We start from the raw sequence: 26491 nt of genomic DNA on the forward strand, positions 1-26491 counted from the left end.
GTTAGTAAACATGCTGGAGCTAGAACCTCGTTGTCGTGCGTCCTTATTTTAGATAATACTACAGTCTACACTGCACTAGGACTGTTGTCCAAAACAGAGAACAATGTCCATGTCAATCAAGCATATTTGTAACAAAGTCAAAGTTCACTGCCTGCCATAAACAGCCCGTGGACACGTAATACACACTCCCTGAAAACGTTTCACATTACATTGTCAGGAACATAGTTTGTTCATATAGACTCGAGCTGCTCTCTGGTAGATTTAACAGCAAGACCCTATTGACATTGCCTGTGATTTTGAGCAGAAGGCCTTTCTACCAGCCAGAGGACACAATTCCAGGAGGGCACTAAAGATTTCAGCAATTGGGAAACTCACAAAAGTTAGAAAATATGCCTCCAAGTTTGACAGCTGCACTGCAAGAGTGGGAAAGTCTAGAGAAAGAGTATCATCAGATTCAGGTGAGATGTCAGAACCTATTCTAATACAAATCAAATCAAATGTTATTTGTCACATGCGCCGTATACAACGGGTGTAGACTACCTTGAAACGCTTACTTAGTTACATAGTGTTACATACAGTAATCACAGTGGTTCATCAAGGAAGAATCATTAGAATAGATGTAATAGGCTATACATTATTGTCAGTATCTTCTATGCTGATATGGTGATATTTAAAATTTTGTTACTACTAGGAGAGCCACCGGCTATACTTGCAGAAACTAGAGGAAGTTTCCAAGCTGCAGAGTAATTGCTCTTCGTCTATCGCCCGCCAGCGGAGTAGACTTAAGGACATGTCTCAGTTAATGAAGAAGTAAGTTAATGCACACGCATACACGCTCTCACATACACACCTTCGCTCTCCTTCTCTAAACAGTTTCATGCACCCTAACACTATTTTTCAAGGCCCTCTATCCATCCTTTATAAACAGATGCAATAAGGAGAGACTGACAGATGAGGATGTAAAAACCTTGGATGAAATCAAGGAGCACATCAAAGCAAGATCCAACACTTTCTTTGAAATGGAGGCTTTCCTTCCAAAGAAAAATGGGTACGAGTGTCACTATATTAAAAACATTATTTCACAGGTCTCAGGGGAGGGACATGTGAAAGAGTTGTTGGCTGTTTTCCTATTCTGAGGATTTATACATTTCAATGGCCAGTTAAATAAAACAATTCTCATTCACATCTCACAAACTACAGGTTGTATCTCAATCTTGTTCTGGGCAATGTAAGCGTGACTCTTCTGAGCAAACAGTCAAAGTAAGTAGCTTCCACTTCAATGGATTTGCTAACTCTTAGAAATTTGAACATACTGTACTTCTTATCTAGTGAACCATAAACCCATTTGTCATTCTATTCCAAATGTCCCCATCAGATGGAGCTGATAATTAACAAATCATAAATCATCTTTCAACAGATGGCAACAGTGTGACTTTGCATGATTAGAAAAATGTTTCTTCCTCCTCAGATTTGCCTACAAAGATGAATATGAGAAATTCAAGCTGTACCTCACAGTTATACTGCTCCTATTCACCTTCATGTGTTATTGCTTTGTGAGCTACAGGTAAGCTTGAATAGCTATGAACACAAACAGGTAAACAGCAAAGACCGTGACGCAACCGAGGTGCACACAAACACACACGGAAAAAATCATTACCCACAAAACACAGGTGGTAAAAGGCTACCTAAGTATAGTTCTCAATCAGAGACAACGACAAAAAGCTATCCCTGATTGAGAACCATACCCGGCCAAAAACAAAGAAATACAAAAACATAGAAAAAAGAACATAGAATACCCACCCTAGTCACACCCTGGCCTAACCAAAATAGAGAATAAAAAGCCTCTCTATGGCCAGGGTGTGACACACTTGATGATTTTGTTGCAAAACGCTATATACTGTATCTGCCTCACACTGAGAAATAACTAGTGATGCTAGGTTTTACACAGTCAAATGTGACAAAGAACAACACTTTTTTATAAAGAACAAATACAAATTATACATTTGTGACATCAATATATATTTTTTTAATGTAAAAAAAAAGATCAATACTTACATTTTACATTTTAGTCATTTAGCAGATGCTCTTATCCAAAATGAGCGACTTACAATTAGTGCATTTATCTTAAGATAGCTAGGTGAGACAACCACATATCACAGTCAAATATACAAGATACAAACATTCCATTTCACCTTAACAATGGCTATATAGCGATTTGCAACAAAACCCATTTTAATACACATAAAATCTATTCATAAAAAAATCTGAGAACAGTAATACTTTGCACACACATGAAGGTACCCATAAGCAATCATATGTCATTCAACTCTGTCTAGTGCCTGAATCTCTCTCTCTGTGTGAGCGTGCGTGCGTGCGTGCGTGCGTGCGTGTGTTTGTGTGCGCGCATGTTTGTTTGTGTGTCTGTACCCTGTCTAGATTTGTTGACGCAATCCTCAATTTCTTGCTGGTGTGGTACTACTGCACCCTCACCGTACGGGAGAGCATCCTCATCAGCAACGGGTCCAGGTAGGCCCGTCAGTCTTCAGACCTAATCCCTGGCTAGAGATGATACATTCTTACACTGCTCAACAATAAATTACTTTGGCAAAATAGTAACTACTGCCTCCCGACCGACCCGGGTGGGTTCGAGACCCATGAGGCGGCGCACAATTGGCCCAGCGTCGTCTGGGTTAGGGGAGGGTTTGGCCGGCCAGGATGTCCTTGTCCCATAAAGCTCTAGGGACTCCTGTTGCGGGCCAGGAGCATGCACGCTGTCATGGAAGCCAGTTGTACGGTGTTTCCTCTGACACATTGGTGCGGCCGGCTTCCGGGTTAAGTGGGCAGTGTCTCAAGAAGCAGTGTGGCTTCACCTCTCCTGAGTCAGTACGGGAGTTGCAGCGATGGGATAAGACTGTAACTACCAATTGGGTAGAAGTTAAATATATATATATATATATAAAATAGTAACTACTACAGTATGATGCATTTATATAAGTACTCCCTCTTCATATTTGCCTATTCTGATTATTTTCTTGTTGTATTTGGTTAATGTTTCAGGATCAAAGGCTGGTGGGTTTTCCACCATTACGTCTCAGCCTTTCTGTCTGGAGTCATGCTGACATGGTGAGCAAACTCAGGAAGCACTTGTAGCAAATAGTTGATCACACACCAACCACACTGTAGGTTTTTTTCATAGGCAGTTTCCATTTCTAGCATTGGTATGATAGATGGCAAACAATAGAATCCAGTTTGCATTTTCTATTCCTTGTCAATATTTTAAGTTAATTTACTGCAGTGGGCTAAATCAGTGTCACACTTAGTGTTTCTTGGTAGTCTTAAACAAATCGACTTTGAAACAAAAGTATACACCTCACACACATGGCTATGGGTTTAAAAAAAGAAGACACCTGTACCATGTCAGATATAGAGTTGAAGTGTATTCAATTTTGAGTTTGCATCCCAATATTACACTTTATATACATCACAAAAGATTGAAATATAACAAAACCGTTTGACATAGAAACACTGAATTGATTTAAATCATGTTTATTAATTACGAAATTATGAAAAATATTACTAACATTCCACCCATGAGGCCACTAGAGGACGATCTAGTCATTTGACTGCAGGAAAGGGGTACGCACTTTTCACAACACCCAAAAGTCACTTAACATACACAAGGAAATGAGTAGGAAATAAAGCAATAAAATCACATATTACATAAGTAAGTAGTTTGGACACACCTACTCATTCAAGAGTTTTTCTTTATTTTTACTATTTTCTACATTGTAGAATAATAGTGAAGGCATCAAAACTATGAAATAACACATATGTGATCATGTAGAAACCAAAAAAGTGCAGGGCTGGGGAGTAACAGATTACAAAAAAGTGTTAAACAAATCTAAATATATTTTAGATTTTAGATACTTTAGATACTTCAAAAGTAGCATTCTCTCAACCAGCTTCACATGGAATGTTTTTCCAACAGTCTTGAAGGAGTTCCCACATATGCTGCTTTTCCTTCAATCTGCGGTCCAACTCATTCCAAACCATCTCTATTGGGTTGAGGTCAGGTGTCATGCAGGTGAAAGAGGACCCAAAAGCGACTTGGCGAAGTAATTACAAACAAAAAAACACAACTTTCACTCGAAATGACGAGGACAAACTGGAGACTCGATCTTGAACAGCAGGTGAACAGCAGGTTGCCTCGGGAAGGCACTTGAACCAGACAGACTCAGACACCTGCTCACCATGCAGCATCTGAGGAAAACACGACACGACAGGGCGATACACAAACACAGCACGGTGAATTCTAGACAAGGAACCGACAGGACAGGAACGGAACACAAAGGAAGAAATAGGGACTCTAATCAGGGGAAAGGATCGGGAACAGGTGTGGGAAGACTAAATGATTGATTAGGGGAATAGGAACAGCTGGGAGCAGGAACGGAACGATAGAGAGAAGAGAGAGCGAGAGAGTGAGAGAGGGAGGGGGAGAGAGAGGGATAGAAAGAGGGAAAGAACCTAATAAGACCAGCAGAGGGAAACGAATAGAATGGGAAGCACAGGGACAAGACAAGATAATAAATGACAAAACATGACAGTACCCCCACTCACCGAGCGCCTCCTGGCGCACTCGAGGAGGAATCCTGGCGGCAACGAAGGAAATCATCAATGAGTGAACGGTCCAGCACGTCCCGAGACGGAACCCAACTCCTCTCCTCAGGACCGTAACCCTCCCAATCCACTAAGTATTGGTGACCCCGTCCCCGAGAACGCATGTCCATGATCTTATGTACCTTGTAAATAGGTGCGCTCTCGACAAGGACGGGAGGGGGGAGGGAAGACGAACGGGGGTGCGAAGAAAGGGCTTGACACAGGAGACATGGAAGACAGGATGGACGCGACGAAGATGTCGCGGAAGAAGCAGTCGCACAGCGACAGGATTGACGACCTGGGAGACACGGAACGGACCAATGAACCGCGGAGTCAACTTACGAGAAGCTGTCGTAAGAGGAAGGTTGCGAGTGGAAAGCCACACTCTCTGGCCGCAACAATACCTTGGACTCTTAATCCTGCGTTTATTGGCGGCTCTCACAGTCTGTGCCCTGTAACGGCAAAGTGCAGACCTCACCCTCCTCCAGGTGCGCTCACAACGTTGGACAAACGCTTGAGCGGAGGGAACGCTGGACTCGGCAAGCTGGGATGAGAACAGAGGAGGCTGGTAACCCAGACTACTCTGAAACGGAGATAACCCGGTAGCAGACGAAGGAAGCGAATTGTGAGCGTATTCTGCCCAGGGAGCTGTTCTGCCCAAGACGCAGGGTTTCTGAAAGAAAGGCTGCGTAGTATGCGACCAATCGTCTGATTGGCCCTCTCTGCTTGACCGTTAGACTGGGGATGAAACCCGGAAGAGAGACTGACGGACGCACCAATCAAACGACAGAACTCCCTCCAAAACTGTGACGTGAATTGCGGACCTCTGTCTGAAACGGCGTCTAACGGGAGGCCATGAATTCTGAATACATTCTCGATAATGATTTGTGCCGTCTCCTTAGCGGAAGGAAGTTTAGCGAGGGGAATGAAATGTGCCGCCTTAGAGAACCTATCGACAACCGTAAGAATCACAGTCTTCCCCGCAGACAAAGGCAGACCGGTAATGAAGTCTAGGGCGATGTGAGACCATGGTCGAGAAGGAATGGGGAGCGGTCTGAGACGACCGGCAGGAGGAGAGTTACCCGACTTAGTCTGCGCGCAGTCCGAACAAGCAGCCACGAAACGGCGCGTGTCACGCTCCTGAGTCGGCCACCAAAAGCGCTGGCGAATAGACGCAAGAGTGCCTCGAACACCGGGATGACCAGCTAACTTGGCAGAGTGAGCCCACTGAAGAACAGCCAGACGAGTGGAAACAGGAACGAAAAGGAGGTTACTAGGACAAGCGCGCGGCGACGCAGTGTGCGTGAGTGCTTGCTTAACCTGTCTTTCAATTCCCCAGACTGTTAACCCGACAACACGCCCATAAGGAAGAATCCCCTCGGGATCAGTAGAAGCCACAGAAGAACTAAACAGACGGGATAAGGCATCAGGCTTGGTGTTCTTGCTACCCGGATGGTAAGAAATCACAAACTCGAAACGAGCGAAAAACAACGCCCAACGAGCTTGACGGGCATTAAGTCGTTTGGCAGAACGGATGTACTCAAGGTTCTTATGGTCTGTCCAAACGACAAAAGGAACGGTCGCCCCCTCCAACCACTGTCGCCATTCGCCTAGGGCTAAGCGGATGGCGAGCAGTTCACGGTTACCCACATCATAGTTGCGCTCAGATGGCGACAGGCGATGAGAAAAATAAGCGCAAGGATGAACCTTATCGTCAGACTGGAAGCGCTGGGATAGAATGGCTCCCACGCCTACCTCTGAAGCGTCAACCTCGACAATGAATTGTCTAGTGACGTCAGGAGTAACGAGGATAGGAGCGGACGTAAAACGTTCTTTTAGAAGATCAAAAGCTCCCTGGGCGGAACCGGACCACTTAAAACACGTCTTGACAGAAGTAAGAGCTGTGAGAGGGGCAGCAACTTGACCGAAATTACGAATGAAACGCCGATAGAAATTAGCGAAACCTAAAAAGCGCTGCAACTCGACACGTGACCTTGGAACGGGCCAATCACTGACAGCTTGGACCTTAGCGGAATCCATCTGAATGCCTTCAGCGGAAATAACGGAACCGAGAAAAGTAACGGAGGAGACATGAAAAGAGCACTTCTCAGACTTTACGTAGAGACAATTCTCTAAAAGGCGCTGTAGAACACGTCGAACGTGCTGAACATGAATCTCGAGTGACGGAGAAAAAATCAGGATATCGTCAAGATAGACAAAAACAAAGATGTTCAGCATGTCTCTCAGAACATCATTAACTAATGCCTGAAAAACAGCTGGCGCATTGGCGAGACCAAACGGCAGAACCCGGTACTCAAAATGCCCTAACGGAGTGTTAAACGCCGTTTTCCACTCGTCCCCCTCTCTGATGCGCACGAGATGGTAAGCGTTACGAAGGTCCAACTTAGTAAAGCACCTGGCTCCCTGCAGAATCTCGAAGGCTGATGACATAAGGGGAAGCGGATAACGATTCTTAACCGTTATGTCATTCAGCCCTCGATAATCCACGCAGGGGCGCAGAGTACCGTCCTTCTTCTTAACAAAAAAGAACCCCGCCCCGGCCGGAGAGGAAGAAGGCACTATGGTACCGGCGTCAAGAGACACAGACAAATAATCCTCAAGAGCCTTACGTTCGGGAGCCGACAGAGAGTATAGTCTACCCCGAGGAGGAGTGGTCCCCGGAAGGAGATCAATACTACAATCATACGACCGGTGAGGAGGAAGGGAGTTGGCTCGGGACCGACTGAAGACCGTGCGCAGATCATGATATTCCTCCGGCACTCCTGTCAAATCGCCAGGTTCCTCCTGAGAAGTAGGGACAGAAGAAACGGGAGGGATGGCAGACATTAAACACTTCACATGACAAGAAACGTTCCAGGATAGGATAGAATTACTAGACCAATTAATAGAAGGATTATGACATACTAGCCAGGGATGACCCAAAACAACAGGTGTAAACGGAGAACGAAAAATCAAAAAGAAATAGTCTCACTGTGGTTACCAGATACTGTGAGGGTTAAAGGTAGTGTCTCAAATCTGATACTGGGAAGATGACTACCATCTAAGGCGAACATGGGCGTAGGCTTATCTAACTCTCTGAAAGGAATGTCATGTTTCCGAACCCATGCTTCGTCCATGAAACAACCCTCAGCCCCAGAGTCTATCAAGGCACTACATGTAGCACCCGAACCGGTCCAGCGTAGATGGACCGACAAAGTAGTACAGGATCTTGATGGAGAGACTTGAGTAGTTGCGCTCACCTGTAGCCCTCCGCTTACAGATGAGCTCTGGCTTTTACTGGACATGAATTAACAAAATGTCCAGCAACTCCGCAATAGAGGCACAGGCGGTTGGTGATCCTCCGTTCCCTCTCCTTAGTCGAGATGCGAATCCCTCCCAGCTGCATGGGCTCAGACTCTGAGCCAGAGGAGGGAGATGGTTGCGATGCGGAGCAGGGAAACACCGTTGATGCGAGCTCTCTTCCACGAGCCCGGTGACGAAGATCTACCCGTCGTTCTATGCGGATGGCGAGAGCAATCAAAGAGTCCACATCTGAAGGAACCTCCCGGGAGAGAATCTCATCCTTAACCACTGCGTGGAGTCCCTCCAGAAAACGAGCGAGCAGCGCCGGCTCGTTCCACTCACTAGAGGCAGCAAGAGTGCGAAACTCAATAGAATAATCCGTTATGGACCGTTCACCTTGGCATAAGGAAGCCAGGGCCCTAGAAGCCTCCCTACCAAAAACTGAACGGTCAAAAACCCGAATCATCTCCTCTTTAAAGTTCTGGAACTTGTTAGAGCAATCAGCCCTTGCCTCCCAGATAGCTGTGCCCCATTCTCGAGCCCGGCCAGTAAGGAGTGAAATGACGTAAGCAACCCGAGCTCTCTCTCTAGAGTATGTGTTGGGTTGGAGAGAGAACACAATCTCACACTGCGTGAGAAAGGAGCGGCACTCAGTGGGCTGCCCGGAGTAGCAAGGTGGGTTATTAACCCTAGGTTCTGGAGGCTCGGCAGGCCAGGAAGTAACAGGTGGCACGAGACATAGACTCTGGAACTGTCTCGAGAGGTCGGAAACCTGAGCGGCCAGGTTCTCCACGGCATGGCGAGCAGCAGACAATTCCTGCTCGTGTCTGCCGAGCATGGCTCCTTGGATCTCGACGGCAGTGTAACGAGCGTCTGAAGTCGCTGGGTCCATTCCTTGGTCGGTTCCTTCTGTCATGCAGGTGAAAGAGGACCCAAAAGCGACTTGGCGAAAACAGAGTCTTTAATCCAGTAAAGTAATTACAAACAAAAAAACACAACTTTCACTCGAAATGACGAGGACAAACTGGAGACTCGATCTTGAACAGCAGGTGAACAGCAGGTTGCCTCGGGAAGGCACTTGAACCAGACAGACTCAGACACCTGCTCACCACGCAGCATCTGAGGAAAACACGACACGACAGGGCGATACACAAACACAGCACGGTGAATTCTAGACAAGGAACCGACAGGACAGGAACGGAACACAAAGGAAGAAATAGGGACTCTAATCAGGGGAAAGGATCGGGAACAGGTGTGGGAAGACTAAATGATTGATTAGGGGAATAGGAACAGCTGGGAGCAGGAACGGAACGATAGAGAGAAGAGAGAGCGAGAGAGTGAGAGAGGGAGGGGGAGAGAGAGGGATAGAAAGAGGGAAAGAACCTAATAAGACCAGCAGAGGGAAACGAATAGAATGGGAAGCACAGGGACAAGACAAGATAATAAATGACAAAACATGACATCAGGTGATTGTGGAGGCCAGGTCATCTGATGCAGCACTCAATCACTATCCTTCTTGGTCAAATAGCCCTTAAACACCCTGGAGGTGTGTTGGGTCATTGTCCTATGGAAAAACAAATAATCGTCCCACTAAGTGCAAACCAGATGGGACAGCTTATCGCTGCAGAATGCTGTGGTAGCCATGCTGGTTAAGTGTGCCTTGAATTCTATATAAATTGACACTGACAGTGTCACCAGAAAAGCACCCCCACACCATCACACCTCCTCCTCCATGCTTCAGGGTGGGAACCACACATGCAGAGATCATCCATTCACCTACTCTGCATCTCACAAAGACATGGCGGTTAGAACCAAAAATATCAAATTTGGACTCATCAGACCAAAGGACAGATTTCCACCGGCCTAATGTCTATTGCTCGTGTTTCTTGGCCCAAACAAGTTTCTTCTTATTGGTGTCCTTTAGTAGTGGTTTATTTGCAGTAATTCGACCATGAAGGCCTGATTCACGCAGCCTCCTCTGAATAGTTGATGTTGAGATGTTTATGTTACTTGAACTCTGAGCTGCAATCTGAGGTGCAGTTAACTCTAATGAACTTGTCCTCTTCAGCAGAGGTAAGTCTAGGTCTTCCATTCCTGTGGCGGGCCTCATAAGAGCCAGTTTCATCATAGCGCTTCATGGTTTTTGCGACTGCACTGTCACGCCTTGGTCTTAGTATTTTGTGTTTTCGTTTATTATTTGGTTTATGTTGTTGTATTTCGTATTGGGGTTTTTGTATTACTGGGATTGTGGCTGAGTAGGGGTGTTGTATGGGCTTGGCTGCCTGAGGCGGTTCTCAATCAGAGTCAGGTGATTCTCGTTGTCTCTGATTGGGAACCGTATTTAGGTAGCCTGGTTTCGCTTTGTATTTCGTGGGTGATTGTTCCTGTCTCTGTGTAGTGTTCACCAGATAGGCTGTATTAAGGTTTCACGTTCCGTTTGTTGTTTTGTATATGTGGTCCTTCTGTAGCTCAGTTGGTAGAGCATGGCGCTTGTAACGCCAGGGTAGTGGGTTCGATCCCCGGGACCACCCATACGTAGAATGTATGCACACATGACTGTAAGTCGCTTTGGATAAAAGCGTCTGCTAAATGGCATATATTATTATATATTATTATATTATAAGTTATTTCATGTTTCGCTCTTCATTCATTAAAGTCATGAGTAACTACCACGCTGCATTTCGGTCCGACTCTCTTTCCACAAACAAAGAACGCCGTTACATGCACTTGATTTTTTTTTACTGACCTTCATGTCTTAAAGTAATGATGGACTGTTTTTTCTCTTTGCTTATTTGAGCTGTTCTTGCCATAATATGGACTTGGTCCAGGGTTATCTTCTGTATACCACCACTACCTTGCCACAAATTAACTTTTAACAAGGCACACCTGTTAAATGAAATGCATTCCAGGTGACTACCTCAGGAAGCTGGTTGATAGAATGCCAAGAGTGTGCAAAGCTGTCATCAAGGCAAAGGGTGGCTACTTTGAAGAATCTCAATTATAAAATATATTTTGATTTGTTTAACACTTTTTTGGCTACTACATGATTGCATATGTGTTATTTCATAGTTTTGATGTCTTCACTATTATTCTACAATGTAGAAAGTAGTCAAAATGAAGAAAAACCTGTGAATGAATAGTTATGTCCAAACTTTTGACTGGTACTGTATATAAAAGTGCACTAAACACAAGGACAGACTGACCAGGGAAGTGAACTAGACAGAAGATAAAAGCTAAGACAACAGAGAATCTGAGTAAGCCTGTGTGAAGGTGTGGATAGGTGTATGGATTGTGGGGTCCTGACGTGGCGAGGGAGTTCCAGAGTTGGGGAACTACAGTTCTAAAAGCCTGGTCTCCCATGGAGAGGAGCGTGGTGTGAAGGATGGTGAGGAGGCCAGCGTCCGAGGAGTGCAGTGAACAGGTGGGAGAGTAGGGATGCAGGATGACAGTAAGGTATGTGGGTGCCAGTCCATTGAGTGCTTTGTAGGTGAGCATTAGCAATATAAAGATGATCCTGTATTAAACTGTTAGGAGGTGAAGTTCAACAGTATACAGTATACAATATAGTGCACTGTATTTAAAAGTCATTGTCTGATGTCTCTTAGGCCTGATGGATACCTGTACCAGAATTTCAGGAACCAATTCCTCGCCTACTCTTTGTATCAAAGTAAGCTTTCGTACTTAAAAAACAAGGAATACATTAGTGTTACAACAATTGTCTAGTTTAAAAAAAATGTCAACCACTTCTTTGTGTGTGTGTGTGTGTGTGTGTGTGTGTGTGTGTGTGTGTGTGTGTGTGTGTGTGTGTGTGTGTGTGTGTGTGTGTGTGTGTGTGTGTGTGTGTGTGTGTGTGTGTGTGTGTGTGTGTGTGTGTGTGTGTGTGTGTGTGTGTGTGTGTGTGTGTGTGTCACAGGCATCGTTCACTGTATGCAGTACTACTATCAGAGCGGCTGTCTGTACAGACTAAGAACCCTGGGAGAAAGACACAACATGGACCTGACTGTGGGTGAGACACAATGTAATAATTACAATGACCCTCCATGTTATAGCTACATAGTTACAGATACATTTGAGATACATTTGTTTACGTCTACGCTGTGTCCATCTATCTTTTAGAAGGATTTCAGTCCTGGATGTGGCAAGGGCTGACATTTCTTCTGCCCTTCCTGTTTTTTGGTCATGTGAGTATGCGATCTGGCTGTGTGATTCCTCTCAGCTCAGCATTAGTTGATCTGGAGTTAGTTTGCTTTGTCACATATGTAATGCTGAGTCACACTGAGGCTACTTTGTTGTTGCATAGAGATTGCATAATAAATCACACATACAGTGCCTACAAAATGTAATCACACCCCTTGACTTTTCTCAACATTTTGTTGTTTTACAAAGTGGGATTAAAATGGATTTCATTGTCATTTTTGGTAAATCTACACACAAAAATGTGAACATTTATAAAAATGTAAAATAAAACACATCTTGATTATATAAATCAAATGTTATTGGTCACGTACACATATTTTGCAGATGTTATCGCAGGTGCAGCAAAATTGTGTTTCTAGCTCCAACAATGCAGTAATACCTAACAACACAATATGCACAAATCCCCAAAATAAAAAAGGAATAATTATGAGGATGAGGATGAGCAATGTTAGAGTCCAGAATATAAATATATACAGTTGAAGTCGGAAGTTTACATACACCTTAGCCAAATACATTGTTTTTCACAATTCCTGACATTTAATCCTAGTAAAGATCACCACTTCATTTTAAGAATGTGAAATGTCAGAATAATAGTTGAGAGTGATTTATTTAAGCTTTTATTTCTTTCATCACATTCCCAGTGGATCAGAAGTTTACATACATTCAATTAGTGTTTGGTAGCATTGCCTTTAAATTGTTTAACTTGGGTGAAACGTGTCGGGTAGCCTTCCACAAGCTTCCCGCAATAAGTTGGGTGAATTTTGGCCAATTCCTCCTGACAGAGCTGGTGTAACTGAGTCAGGTTTGTAGGCCTCCTTGCTCGCACACACTTTTACAGTTCTGCCCACAAATTGTCTATAGGATTGAGGTAGGGGTTTTGTGATGGCACTCCAATACCTTGACTTGGTTGTCTTTCAGCTATTTTGCCACAACTTTGGAAGTATGCTTGGGGTCATTGTCCATTTGGAAGACCCATTTGTGACCAAGCTTGAACTTCCTGACTGATGTCTTGAGATGTTGCTTCAATATATCCACGTAATTTTCCGTCCTCCATGATGCCATCTATTTTGTGATGTGCACCAGTCCATCCTGCAGCAAAGCTCCCCCATAACATGATGCTGTCACCCCCGTGCTTCATGGTTGGGATGGTATTCTTCGGCTTGCAAGCCTCCCCCTTTTTCCTACAAACACAACGATGGTCATTAACAGTTCTATTTTTGTTTCATAAGACCAGAGGACATTTCTCCAAAAAGTTCAATCTTTGTCCCCATGTGCAGTTGCAAACCGTAGTCTGGCTTTTTATGGCGGTTTTGGAGCAGTGGCTTCTTCCTTGCTGAGTGGCCTTTCAGCTTATGTCGATATTGGACTTGTTCTACTGTGGATAAGGATACTGTGAAAGATAAAGATTGTGATACAGTGAGTTATAAGTGAAATAATCTGTCTGTAAACAATTGTTGGAAAATGTACTGGTGTCATGCACAAAGTAGATGTCCTAACCGACTTGCCAACACTATAGTTTGTTGACAAGAAATTTGTGGAGTGGTTGAAAAACGAGTTTTAATGACTAAGTGTATGTAAACTTCCGACTTCAATTGTATGCGTATGATGTGTATGTATAGACATTATAGGCAATATATGAATAGAAAAGATGTGTACAGCAGTAGTTATATAGGATGAGCCTTGACTAGAATATAGTATATGTCATGTTCTGACCCTAGTTCTTGTGTTAGTTTTTTTATTTGGTCAGGACGTGAGTTGGGTGGGCATTCTATGTTTTGTGTTTCTAGGTTGGTTTTCTGTGTTCGGCCTAGTATGGTTCTCAATCAGAGGCAGGTGTCGTTAGTTGTCTCTGATTGAGAATCATACTTAGGGAGCCTGGGTTTCACTGTTGTTCTGTGGGTGATTGTTTCCGTGTCTGTTCGCCACACGGCACTGTTTCGGATTCGTTCACGTTTATTGTTTACATTTATTGTTTTGTATTCATTGAGTGTTCAGTTCATGTTTTTAAATAAACAACGATGGACACTTACCACGCCGCAGCTTGGTCCGATCCTTGCTAAAAAGATGAGAGAGGCCTGTAATTTTCATCATAGGTACACTTCAACTATGACAGACAAAATGAGAAGAAAAAAAATCCAGAAAATCACATTGTAGGATTATTAATTTATTTATTTGCAAATTATGGTGGAAAATAAGTATTTGGTCAATAACAAAAGTTTCTCAATACTTTGTTATATACCCTTTGTTGGCAATGACAGAGGTCAAACGTTTTCTGTAAGTCTTCACAAGGTTTTCACACACTGTTGCTGGTATTTTGGCCCATTCCTCCATGCAGATCTCCTCTAGAGCAGTGCTGTTGTGGGGCTGTTGCTGGGCAACACGAACTTTCAACTCCCTCCAAAGATTTTCTATGGAGTTGAGATCTGGAGACTGGCTAGGCCACTCGAGGACCTTGAAATGCCTCTTACGAAGCCACTCCTTCGTTGCCCGGGCGGTGTGTTTGGGATCATTGTCATGCTGAAAGACCCAGCCATGTTTCATCTTCAATGCCCTTGCTGATGGAAGGAGGTTTTCACTCAAAATCTCACAATACATGGCCCCATTCATTCTTTCCTATACACGGATCAGTCGTCCTGGTCCCTTTGCAGAAAAACAGCTCCAAAGCATGATGTTTCCACCCCCATGCTTCACAGTAGGTATGGTGTTATTTGGATGCAACTCAGCATTCTTTGTCCTCCAAACACGACGAGTTGAGTTTTTACCAAAAACTTATATTTTGGTTTCTTCTGACCATATGACATTCTCCCAATCTTCTTCTGGATCATCCAAATGCTCTCTAGCAAACTTCAGATGGGCCTGGACATGTACTGGCTTAAGCAGGGGGACACGTCTGGCACTGCAGTATTTGAGTCCCTGGCGGCGTAGTCTGTTACTGATGGTAGGCTTTGTTACTTTGGTCCCAGCTCTCTGCAGGTCGTTCACTAGGTCCCCCCGTGTGGTTCTGGGATTTTTGGGTGAGATCTTCCGTGGAGCCCCAGATCGAATGAGATTATCAGTGGTCTTGTATGTCTTCCATTTCCTAATAATTGCTCCCACAGTTGATTTCTTCAAACCAAGCTGCTTACCTATTGCTGATTCAGTCTTCCCAGCCTGGTGCAGGTCTACAAATTTGTTTCTGGTGTTCTTTGACAGCTCTTTGGTCTTGGCCATAGTGGAGTTTGGAGTGTGACTGTTTGAGGTTGTGGACAGGTGTCTTTTATACTGATAACAAATTCAAACAGGTGCCATTAATACAGGTAACGAGTGGAGGACAGAGGAGCCTCTTAAAGAAGAAGTTACAGGTCTGTGAGAGCCAGAAATCTTGCTTGTTTGTAGGTGCTCAAATACTTATTTTCCACCATAATTTGAAAATTAATTAATTAAAAATCCTACACTGTGATTTTCTGGATTTTTTTTTCATTTTGTCTGTCATAGTTGAAGTGTACCTATGATAAATTACAGGCCTCTCATCTTTTTAAGTGGGAGAACTTGCACAATTGGTGGCTGACTAAATACTTTTTTGCCCCACTGTACATATGAAGAGGGTAAAACTGTGTGCAAACATTATTAAAGTTACCAGTGTTCAATGACTATGTACATAGGGCAGCAAGTATTCACCCCCCTAAGACAAAGCATTAGAAACATATTTGGCAGTAATTACAACTGTGGCTCTTTTTGGGTAAGTATAGTGACACAGACCCAGATGCAGACACAGGAGGCAGACAGTTCGAGTCTCTGATATTAATTGAACAACAAGGGGCAGGCAAAAGGTTGAGGACAGGCAAAAGTTAATAAACCAGGTCAGAGTTCCAAATGGAGGTCAGGGCAGGCGGGCTTAGTCTCAGGACAGGCAAGAGGTCAGAACTAGGAGTACTTGGAAAAACACGCTGGTAAGCTTGACAAGACGAACTGGCAACAGAACAGGGAACATGGGTATAAATACACTTGGGATAATGGGGAAGATGGGCAACACCTGGAGGGGGTGGAGACAAGCACAAAGACAGGTGAAACAGATCAGGGTGTGACAGGTAAGCGTCTAAGAGCTTTGCACACCAGGATTGTACAATATTTGCCCATTATTCTTTAAAGAATTATTCAAGCTCTGTTAAGTTGCTTGTTGATCATTGCTAAACAAAGACATGTTTAAGGTTTGCCATAGATTTTCAAGCTGATTTTTAGTTACAACTGTAACTACGCCACTCAGGAAACTTTAAAGTCATCTTGGTAAGATTTTTTATGATTTTTACATTTAACGTCATCCAGTGTAGATTTGGCCTTGTGTTTTAGGTTATTGTCCTGCTGAAAGGTGATTATTCGTCTCCCAGTGTCTGTTGTAAAGAAGACTGAAGCAGGTTTTCTTCTAAGATTTTGCCTATGAAGAAATATGAAGAATGGTACTCAGTGATGTTTTGTGTTGGATTTGCCCAAACATAACGCTTTGTATTCAGGACAAAAAGTTGATTTCTTCGTCTAATTTTTTTGCAGCATTACTTAAGTTCCTTGTTGCAAACAGGATGCGTGTTTTTGAAAATGTTTATTATGTACAGACTTTTCACTCTGTCATTTAGGTTAGTATTGTGGAGTAACTACAATGTTGTTGTTCCATCCTCAGTTTTCTCATATCACAACCATTGCCATGGTGAAATCGTTGAGCAGTTTCCTTCCTCTCCGGCAACTGAGTTAGGAAGGTATCTTTATAGTGACTGGGTGTATTGATTCACCATCCCAAGCCTAATTAATAACTTCACAATGCTCAAAGGGCTTCTTTTTTTTTTTTTTTTACACATCTACCAATTGGTGCCCTTCTTTGCAAGGCATTGAAAAACCTCCCTGGTCTTTGTGGCGGAATCTGTGCTTGAAATTCACTGCTCGAATTAGATATTTGTATGTGTGTGGTACAGAGATGGGGTAGTTATTCATTAATAGTGGTTTTCATTATTTTCTTTAACGCAGAATAAGTCCATGCAACTTATTCTGTGATTTGTTAAGCACAGTTTAACGCCTGAACTTATTTAGGCTTGCCATAAGAAAGGGGTTCAATACTTATTGACTCAAGACATTTCAGTTGAATTTACTCATGATTTTAACATTTTCTTCAAACAGAATTCCACTTTGACATTATGGGGTATTGTGACACAAAGTCTCAATTTAATCCATTTTAAATTCCGGCTGCAACACAACAACATTTGGAAAAAGTCAAGGGCTGTGAATACTTTCTGAAGGCACTGTAAATCTTCAGTCATATTGTAGAATTATGCTTTATCATATTTTAGTGGCTCCTGAACCAGACCTGGGTTTCAAACTTGAAATAATTATTTCAAATACTTTATCTGTGCCTGTTAACTTGCCTGGCTTAATAAACAAATAGAAAGGTCCTAAAACTGCTAACCCTGCCCATTGGGAACTCCAGGCAGGCTCAAGCATGTGTTCAAACTATTTTTATCAAGTATTTTTCAAATATTTGAACCCAGGTCTGCCCTGAACATTTTGTTGACCTAGCACTTGGTATTGTGTGTGTGTGTGTGTCTGCGTGCATACGTGTGTATTACTTAATGTGTGTGTAACGTGATGTTTTGTGTTGCAGTTTTGGCAACTCTACAACGGACTCTCTCTGTTCAGGATGGCTCGGCTCCCAGACTGTCAAGAGTGGCAGGTCAGTGTGCCCCCAAACAGCTTTCCTGATAGACATATTCTTTGCTCCATTCACCCCCTAAAGTGATTCAGTTGATAATGATAAAGAGGGCCTCATGTCTTAGCAATGTTAATGTGTGAACAGGGCATGGGGCTTGTACATAAAATGTTGATTTATTTATTAAACGTATTACGCCCTTTAGATTATAGTCTCCCATCCATTAAAGCAGACAACAAGCCATGCAGTTTTCTATTATATAATTATAAAAAAGCTGTCTTCCCCATCTTATGCCAGTATTCACAATTTCTGGTGTCATTCTAGGTCTCAATGTGTGGAATCTCTTTCCTCATGCTGTTCATGGGCAACTTCGTCACTACTGTTGCAGTAGTCCACACCAAGCTCAAGAGCAAGGACCAGGCAAAACCCAAGGGTCAGTGAGATGAAGAGGATACACAGAAACTGCATCCGCTGGTTCATCCTATAGGAGCTTCTCCGGAACATTTCTATAATCATGGCTCATTTACTAGTGACAGAGGATCATGGGCAGTATTCAATGATCCCCAACTTTGGTTGCTTTGGGGTTGCTACTGTATAGATTTGTGATTTGGATAAATATAAAGATAGTTTCTGCTCAATATAATAATAGCACAGCAGTTTATGGTGTGACTTAGACATTTCAGAATAATTTCTACTAAATTAAAAGGACAGCAGAATAGTCACAGTGTGATTGTGCAATAACATGGCCTCTTATTGCTAAAATAATAAATGATATACTGTGGACCTATCTCATACCCCATCTTCAGGTGTGTGTGTGTGTGTGTGTGTGTGTGTGTGAGAGAGATACCACAAGGCTTGACAGATGTATTGATTCCATGGATATCATCCCATAAGTTACAGGTCTGTGCTATACTGCTATCTGTTCTTGGTACTATCAACAATCAAAATACACTTTATTTAACTAGGCAAGACAGTTAAGAACCAATTCATATTTACAATGACTGCCTACCCGGGGAACAGTGGGTTAACTTCCTTGTTCAGGGGCAGTATAACCCAGTTTAGGGATTTGATCTTGCAACCTTTCGGTTACTAGTCTAATGCTCAAACCACTAGGCTACCCGCCTTAATCTTTCATTATGCGAGGATACCTTCAATATGACTGAAGGTAATTTGTTTCAGGGATGTGCAGACAGTTTGTACTATTGGGTGGATTACATAACCTTGACTCCTGGCCCACTGCACTGTGATCTGTGTTGTTCTATTCCAGTTATATGTGCACGTCATTAGGTAATGTCTTTATGGACTAGTCCATTTCTTAAAATGTGTATTCTTCAAAGTGAGATACTCAGAAAATATCGTGAATAAGCAAATAAGTATAATTAATTGCTAGACAAAAAATAATGGTTGATTCTATGGTGTCTTTTTGTACACGTGATCTGACATTTTCAACCGATAGCATGTCGTGACTTGTATATCAATTTTTTCACTCTTGAGTAGTAAGTACTACACCCCTTGAGAAAACTGTTTTGGTTTCGTCCTACTGAGTGACGGCACGGTAAAGTTTCCCCATTGTGTTGTACACTGTGGTTTTGCATGACGGTGAAGACGAGAAGGTAAGTAGCTAGCTGAAAGTTAGTTATGTTTCATATAGTAAAGTGCCGTTTCCTTGACAGCATTGAATATTGTTGTCCTGAGAATGGATTGTAATTCATGTTAAGTTTATTTAAAATTTAGATAGCCAAGTAGCTCGACAAGGCCAGTTTAGCTAACTAACCAACTGTCAAGCAAGTAACGTTACTACTGTATAACGTTAACGTTAGAACTAATAGTTTTCAGCAAGTATAGCTAACCTTAGCTATCTAGCTAATGGATAAATAGTTATATTTTGCTATTTAGTTTATAAGTTTACAAAACACTGTTTCTAGTGTTTTAGTTAACAGCTTTGCCACTTGTCACTTTGTAGAGTCAGCTACAATTGACAACTGCGTGCGGTTCAAAGGATTGTTAAATGTTAACGATTTGGTTGTTAAGCATCAATTCTTGAACATAGTCAGAACTATAAATGTCCGATTATTCCATGCAAAACCATTTCGCATAGCTCTAGCGTCAGTTATACAGCAAGTAACTGGATGCTTTTCATGATAAGTAAACGTCAATTGATAATGCAATTTCAGATACGAGAGTAGCCTGACGGTAGCTCTCTATTGGCTACCATTAACTGGATATTTGAGTGATATAAAATACAAGTGAACTTTACCTGACAAGGATGAGTGGTTTAGGTAAATTTCCAATTATTTGTGCACTCTGCATGCCAAGCAGCAGAAGGGACCATTTGCTGATGTACTATTAGCTGATCATGTTTAATTTTAAAGCTACCGGTAGAAACGTTATACAGTCGCCTAAACATAGTGGTAAGTAGACGTTTTATGTATATTTTTCTCCAACCTAGAAAAGTTATCGAACATTATCCCCTTTTCAACATGGTTTAAGTGTTTAATCACGATTGCGGATGACAGACATGATAGCTAGGCTACTTTGATGGACCACGTCAAATCGGCTAGCTAGCTAATAACAGATCACGTCAATATGCCTGGTTGGCTAACTTTCAGGGGTTAAGCTAGATGGCTATATCCAAATATTGTTTGATTTGCTTGCCATCTCTAGTGGTGATAACAGAAGTTTAACTGACCACTTTACCAGGACAAGGACTTGCTTATGTCAAGCTCTTTCCAAAAGCCTTATGATGAAGCAAGCTAAATGACACATGTTGTTTGCTTAGTTAGCTACATGGCAAATGGATAGGCTACTCTAATTTATCTGAAGTTACATGATACATTTGCGTTTACTCATCATGAACAGCAGGCAGTAAACATTACTTGCTGTATAACTCTGATATGGCTACATTTGGAATAATCGGAAATGTGTCGTTCCGACTATGCTCTTCCAGAGGTCATGGTATTAAAAACAAATAGTTATATGGCATATATTATTATATTATATATTATAGTTATAAACATGTATTTAATAATCCCCCTGAGAACAGCGTTTAAATTGGTTGTCAATGGTAGCCAAATCGAACGCTCTGCACCATATTGTGACGTATTGTTGATGACGACCTATAGCTAGCTAAACATTTTCAAGCTTTGTTTACATTTACATTACATTTAAGTCATTCAGCAGACGCTCTTATCCAGAGCGACTTACAAATTGGTGCATTCACCTTATGACATCCAGTGGAACAGCCACTTTACAATAGTGCATCTAAATCTTTTAAGGGGGGGGGGTGAGAAGGATTACTTTATCCTATCCTAGGTATTCCTTAAAGAGGTGGGGTTTCAGGTGTCTCCGGAAGGTGGTGATTGACTCCTCTGTCCTGGTGTCGTGAGGGAGTTTGTTCCACTATTGGGGGGCCAGAGCAGCGAACAGTTTTGACTGGGCTGAGCGGGAACTGTACTTCCTCAGTGGTAGGGAGGCGAGCAGGCCAGAGGTGGATGAACGCAGTGCCCTTATTTGGGTGTAGGGCCTGATCAGAGCCTGGAGGTACTGAGGTGCCGTTCCCCTCACAGCTCCGTAGGCAAGCACCATGGTCTTGTAGCGGATGCGAGCTTCAACTGGAAGCCAGTGGAGAGAGCGGAGGAGCGGGGTGACGTGTTTGATCTCTGGGCATTGCTTGACTAAATGTATCCCTTGATCATGACTCATTGGGTGAAGGCGTCTTTTGTGTGGGAGTTTTGTTAAGGGCACGACGCTCTCTGAACATTAACACACTACTTGTGGTATGGTTTTGGAAGCATTAAGGACCTTCTCTTTCATACCATCATGAAATAATAATAATGGGGGGGAAAAAGGTAAAATTGTTACACCTTTTTATATGGTTAGTGTTCCCACATGTCCATATCTCCATGTTACTCTGCGTGTTTACGGAAGACACACAGAATACAGTGCTAATTAGCTGTCTAGCATGCTCGGAACGAAAACTTGTGTGTAACAGAAGAAGGCCGCCAGAAACGTGTTGTCATTGAAAAATACTGAAGGCTGTAACTGATTAAAGACGGTTAAAACGGTGTATATTTTGATTTGTGAAATAATTTTGATGTCATATGAAAGTGAATGGCTTTATGTTTCTAGAACTGTACTGCTATTTCAATCAATGAATCAAATGTATTTATATAGCCCTCATTACATCAGCTGATGTCACAAAGTGCTGTACAGAAACCCAGCCTAAAACCCCAAACAGCAAGCGGTGCAGGTGTAGAAGCACAGTGGCTAGGAACAACTCCCTAGAAAGGCCAGCACCTATGAAGAAACCTAGAGAGGAACCAGGCTATGAGGGGTGGCCAGTCCTCTTCTGGCTGTGCCGGGTGGAGATTATAACAGAGATTATAATTTGAGAATCGATTTGTGTTTAGGTTGAGTATTTGACTTTTTTGTCAGCCAGAGCCAGTTTACCTCTGAATATGGCATATAAGGTCCTTGGACCATAATCAAATCAAATCAAATCAAATCAAATTTTATTTGTCACATACACATGGTTAGCAGATGTTAATGCGAGTGTAGCGAAATGCTTGTGCTTCTAGTTCCGACAATGCAGTGATAACCAACAAGTAATCTAACTAACAATTCCAAAACTACTGTCTTATACACAGTGTAAGGGGATAAGGAACATGTACATAAGGATATATGAATGAGTGATGGTACAGAGCAGCATACAGTAGATGGTATCGAGTACAGTATATACATATGAGATGAGTATGTAGACAAAGTAAACAAAGTGGCATAGTTAAAGTGGCTAGTGATACATGTGTTACATAAGGATGCAGTCGATGTTGTAGAGTACAGTATATACATATGTATATGAGATGAATAATGTAGGGTAAGTAACATTATATAAGGTAGCATTGTTTAAAGTGGCTAGTGATATATTTACATCATTTCCCATCAATTCCCATTATTAAAATGGCTGGAGTTGGGTCAGTGTCAATGACAGTGTGTTGGCAGCAGCCACTCAATGTTAGTGGTGGCTATTTAACAGTCTGATGGCCTTGAGATAGAAGCTGTTTTTCAGTCTCTCGGTCCCAGCTTTGATGCACCTGTACTGACCTCGCCTTCTGGATGATAGCGGGGTGAACAGGCAGTGGTTCGGGTGGTTGATGTCCTTGATGATCTTTATGGCCTTCCTGTAACAACGGGTGGTGTAGGTGTCCTGGAGGGCAGGTAGTTTGCCCCCGGTGATGCGTTGTGCAGTCCTCACTACCCTCTGGAGAGCCTTACGGTTGAGGGCGGAGCAGTTGCCGTACCAGGCGGTGATACAGCCCGCCAGGATGCTCTCGATTGTGCATCTGTAGAAGTTTGTGAGTGCTTTTGGTGACAAGCCGAATTTCTTCAGCCTCCTGAGGTTGAATAGGCGCTGCTGCGCCTTCACGACGCTGTCAGTGTGAGTGGACCAATTCAGTTTGTCTGTGATGTGTATGCCGAGGAACTTAAAACTAGCTACCCTCTCCACTACTGTTCCATCGATGTGGATAGGGGGGTGTTCCCTCTGCTGTTTCCTGAAGTCCACAATCATCTCCTTAGTTTTGTTGACGTTGAGTGTGAGGTTATTTTCCTGACACCACACTCCAAGGGCCCTCACCTCCTCCCTGTAGGCCGTCTCGTCGTTGTTGGTAATCAAGCCTACCACTGTTGTGTCGTCCGCAAACTTGATGATTGAGTTGGAGGTGCGTGGCCACGCAGTCGTGGGTGAACAGGGAGTACAGGAGAGGGCTCAGAACGCACCCTTGTGGGGCCCCCGTGTTGAGGATCAGCGGGGAGGAGATGTTGTTGCCTACCCTCACCACCTGGGGCGGCCCGTCAGGAAGTCCAGTACCCAGTTGCACAGGGCGGGGTCGAGACCCAGGGTCTCGAGCTTGATGACGAGCTTGGAGGGTACTATGGTGTTGAATGCCGAGCTGTAGTCGATGAACAGCATTCTCACATAGGTATTCCTCTTGTCCAGGTGGGTTAGGGCAGTGTGCAGTGTGGTTGAGATTGCATCGTCTGTGGACCTATTTGGGCGGTAAGCAAATTGGAGTGGGTCTAGGGTGTCAGGGTAGGGTGGAGGTGATATGGTCCTTGACTAGTCTCTCAAAGCACTTCATGATGACGGAAGTGAGTGCTACGGGGGCGGTAGTCGTTTAGCTCAGTTACCTTAGCTTTCTTGGGAACAGGAACAATGGTGGCCCTCTTGAAGCATGTGGGAACAGCAGACTGGTATAGGGATTGATTGAATATGTCCGTAAACACACCGGCCAGCTGGTCTGCGCATGCTCGGAGGGCGCGGCTGGGGATGCGTAGGCTCCTTGTGTACAAAATGGGCTAGAGTTTGAATTTATTTCATGTCTTAGAATTGCATATCTGTTTCTTATTATTAGTGTAATAGGACATTGTTTATATGTTAGGTATAATTTTTGATGGCTGTTTTTAATTAGTCTATTTTGTCAGAAGTTAATAAATTAGCGATATGATGTCATGAACCGCGAGAGAAGGAAAGAGGCATGAGATGAACTCTTGTGACTTGTTGCACTCTGGCAAACGTGGATATTACATGTGAATTGCTAAACATGAATCAGCATAAGCTGTCAACAATAACCTAGCTCTTACAACTTAGCATTTAGTCTTCATGTTTCATAAATTAGAAATCTCTACAGGCCATTATCCAGAGCCATGTTTAAACTTTATACACTTTATAGAAACCAGCAACAGTTGAAGTTAGAGGTTTACATACGCTTAGGTTGGAGTCATTAAAACTTGTTTTTCAAACACTCCACAAATGTATTTTTAAATACTATAGTTTTGGCAAGTCGGTTAGGATATCTACTTTGTCCATGAAACATGTCATTTTTTCTAACTTTTGTTTACAGACAGATTATTTCACTGATAATTCACTGTATCACAATTCCAGTGGGTCAGAAGTTTACATACACTAAGTTGACTGTGCCTTTAAATAGCTTGGGAAAGTCCAGAAAATTATGCTATTGCTTTAGAAGCGTCTGATAGGCTAATTAACATAATTTGAGTCAATTGGAGGTGTACCTGTGGATGTATTTCAAGGCCTACCTTCAAACTCAGTGCCTCTTTGCTTGACATCATGGGAAAATCAAAAGAAATCAGCCAAGACCTCAGAAAACAAATTGTAGACCTCCACAAGTCTGGTTCATCCTTGGGAGCAATTTCCAAATGCCTGAAGGTACCACGTTCATCTGTACAAACAATAGTATGCAAGTATAAACACCGTGGGACCACGCAGCCGTCATACCGCTCAGGAAGGAGACGCGTTCTGTGTCCTAGAGATTAATATACTTTGGTGCGAAAAGTACAAATCAATCCCAGAACAGCAAAGGACCTTGTGAAGATGCTGGAGGAAACGGGTACAAAAGTATCTATATCCACAGTAAAACAAGTCCAATATCGACATAAGATGAAAGTCCTCTCTGCAAGGAAGAAGCCACTGCTCCAAAATCGGCATTAACAAATCCACACTATGGTTTGCAACTGCACACTGGACAAAGATCGTACTTTTTGGAGAAATGTCCTCTGGTCTGATGAAACAAAAATAGAACTGTTTGGCCATAATGACCATAGTTATGTTTGGAGGAAAAGGGGGAGGCTTGCAAGCCGAAGAACACCATCCCAAACGTGAAGCATGGGGGTTGCAGCATCATGTTGTGGGGTAGTTTGCTGCAGGAGGGACTGGTGCACTTCACAAAATAGATGGCATCATGAGAACGGAAAGTCACATGTGTATATATTGAAGCAACATCTCAAGACATCAGTCAGGAAGTTAAAGCTTGGTCTCAAATGGGTCTTCCGAATGGACAATGACCCCAAGTATTCTTCCAAAGTTGTGGCAAAATGACTTAAGGACAACAAAGTCAGGGTATTGGAGTGGCCATCACAAAGCCCTGACCTCAATCCTATAGAACATTTGTGGGCAGAACTGAAAGTGTGTGCGAGCAAGGAGGCCTACAAACCTGACTCAGTTACACCAGCTCTGTCAGGAGGAATGGGCCAAAATTCACCCAACTTATTGTGGGAAGCTTGCGGAAGACTACCCGAAAAGTTTACCCAAGTTAAACAATTTAAAGGCAATGCTACCAAATACTAATTGAGTGTATGTAAACTTCTGACCCACTGGGAATGTGATGAAATAAATAAATGCTGAAATAAATCATTCTTTCTATTATTCTGACATTTCACATTCTTAAAATAAAGTGGTGATCCTAACTGACCTAACGGTAAATGTATAAATTGTAAATGTATATGGCTAAGGTGTATGTAAACTTACGACTTCAACTGTATAAATCAGCAGAATTGTTGTACAGTGGTAAGAGAAAATATGTGAACTCTTTGGAATTACCTGGATTATATTGGTCATCAAATTTCATCTGATCATCATCTAGGTCAAAACAATAGACAAACATAGTGTGCTTAAACTAATAATACACAAATTATTGTATTCAATATAGACAAGAGAAATACATACCTTTTCCAACCTAAACTGAATGATTAAATTATGTGAACCCCTAGGCTAATGACTAACCTGGAGTCCAATCAATGAGATGAGATTGGAGATGTTGGTTAGAGCTGCCTTGCCCTATAAAAAAACTATTGTTTTCTTGCTATTCACAA

General features: G+C 42.8%; 2 protein-coding genes across 2 annotated transcripts in view; both read left to right on the forward strand.

Annotated features, from left to right (window-relative positions):
- The first annotated feature begins 183 nt into the window (after nt 1–183).
- LOC124005022 (ion channel TACAN-like) lies at nt 184–19055 on the forward strand. The gene is made up of 12 exons (XM_046313863.1): nt 184–458; nt 692–810; nt 929–1048; nt 1201–1260; nt 1469–1564; nt 2437–2526; nt 3058–3123; nt 11565–11626; nt 11873–11965; nt 12076–12140; nt 17780–17848; nt 18149–19055. The coding sequence occupies exons 1-12, from the start codon at nt 390–392 to the stop codon at nt 18263–18265; spliced, it is 1026 nt and encodes a 341-aa protein (XP_046169819.1). The 5' UTR covers nt 184–389; the 3' UTR covers nt 18266–19055.
- Nucleotides 19056–19329: 274 nt separating this feature from the next.
- Nucleotides 19330–26491, forward strand: part of porb (P450 (cytochrome) oxidoreductase b) — a 47683-nt gene continuing 40521 nt past the window's right edge. The window contains exon 1 of the mRNA XM_046313860.1: nt 19330–19437. The gene's annotated coding sequence lies outside the window, so the exon portion shown is untranslated. The remainder of the gene's footprint in view (nt 19438–26491) is intronic.

This window comes from Oncorhynchus gorbuscha, linkage group LG19 (genome assembly GCF_021184085.1).
Source record: "Oncorhynchus gorbuscha isolate QuinsamMale2020 ecotype Even-year linkage group LG19, OgorEven_v1.0, whole genome shotgun sequence".
NCBI classification, from domain to species: domain Eukaryota; kingdom Metazoa; phylum Chordata; class Actinopteri; order Salmoniformes; family Salmonidae; genus Oncorhynchus; species Oncorhynchus gorbuscha.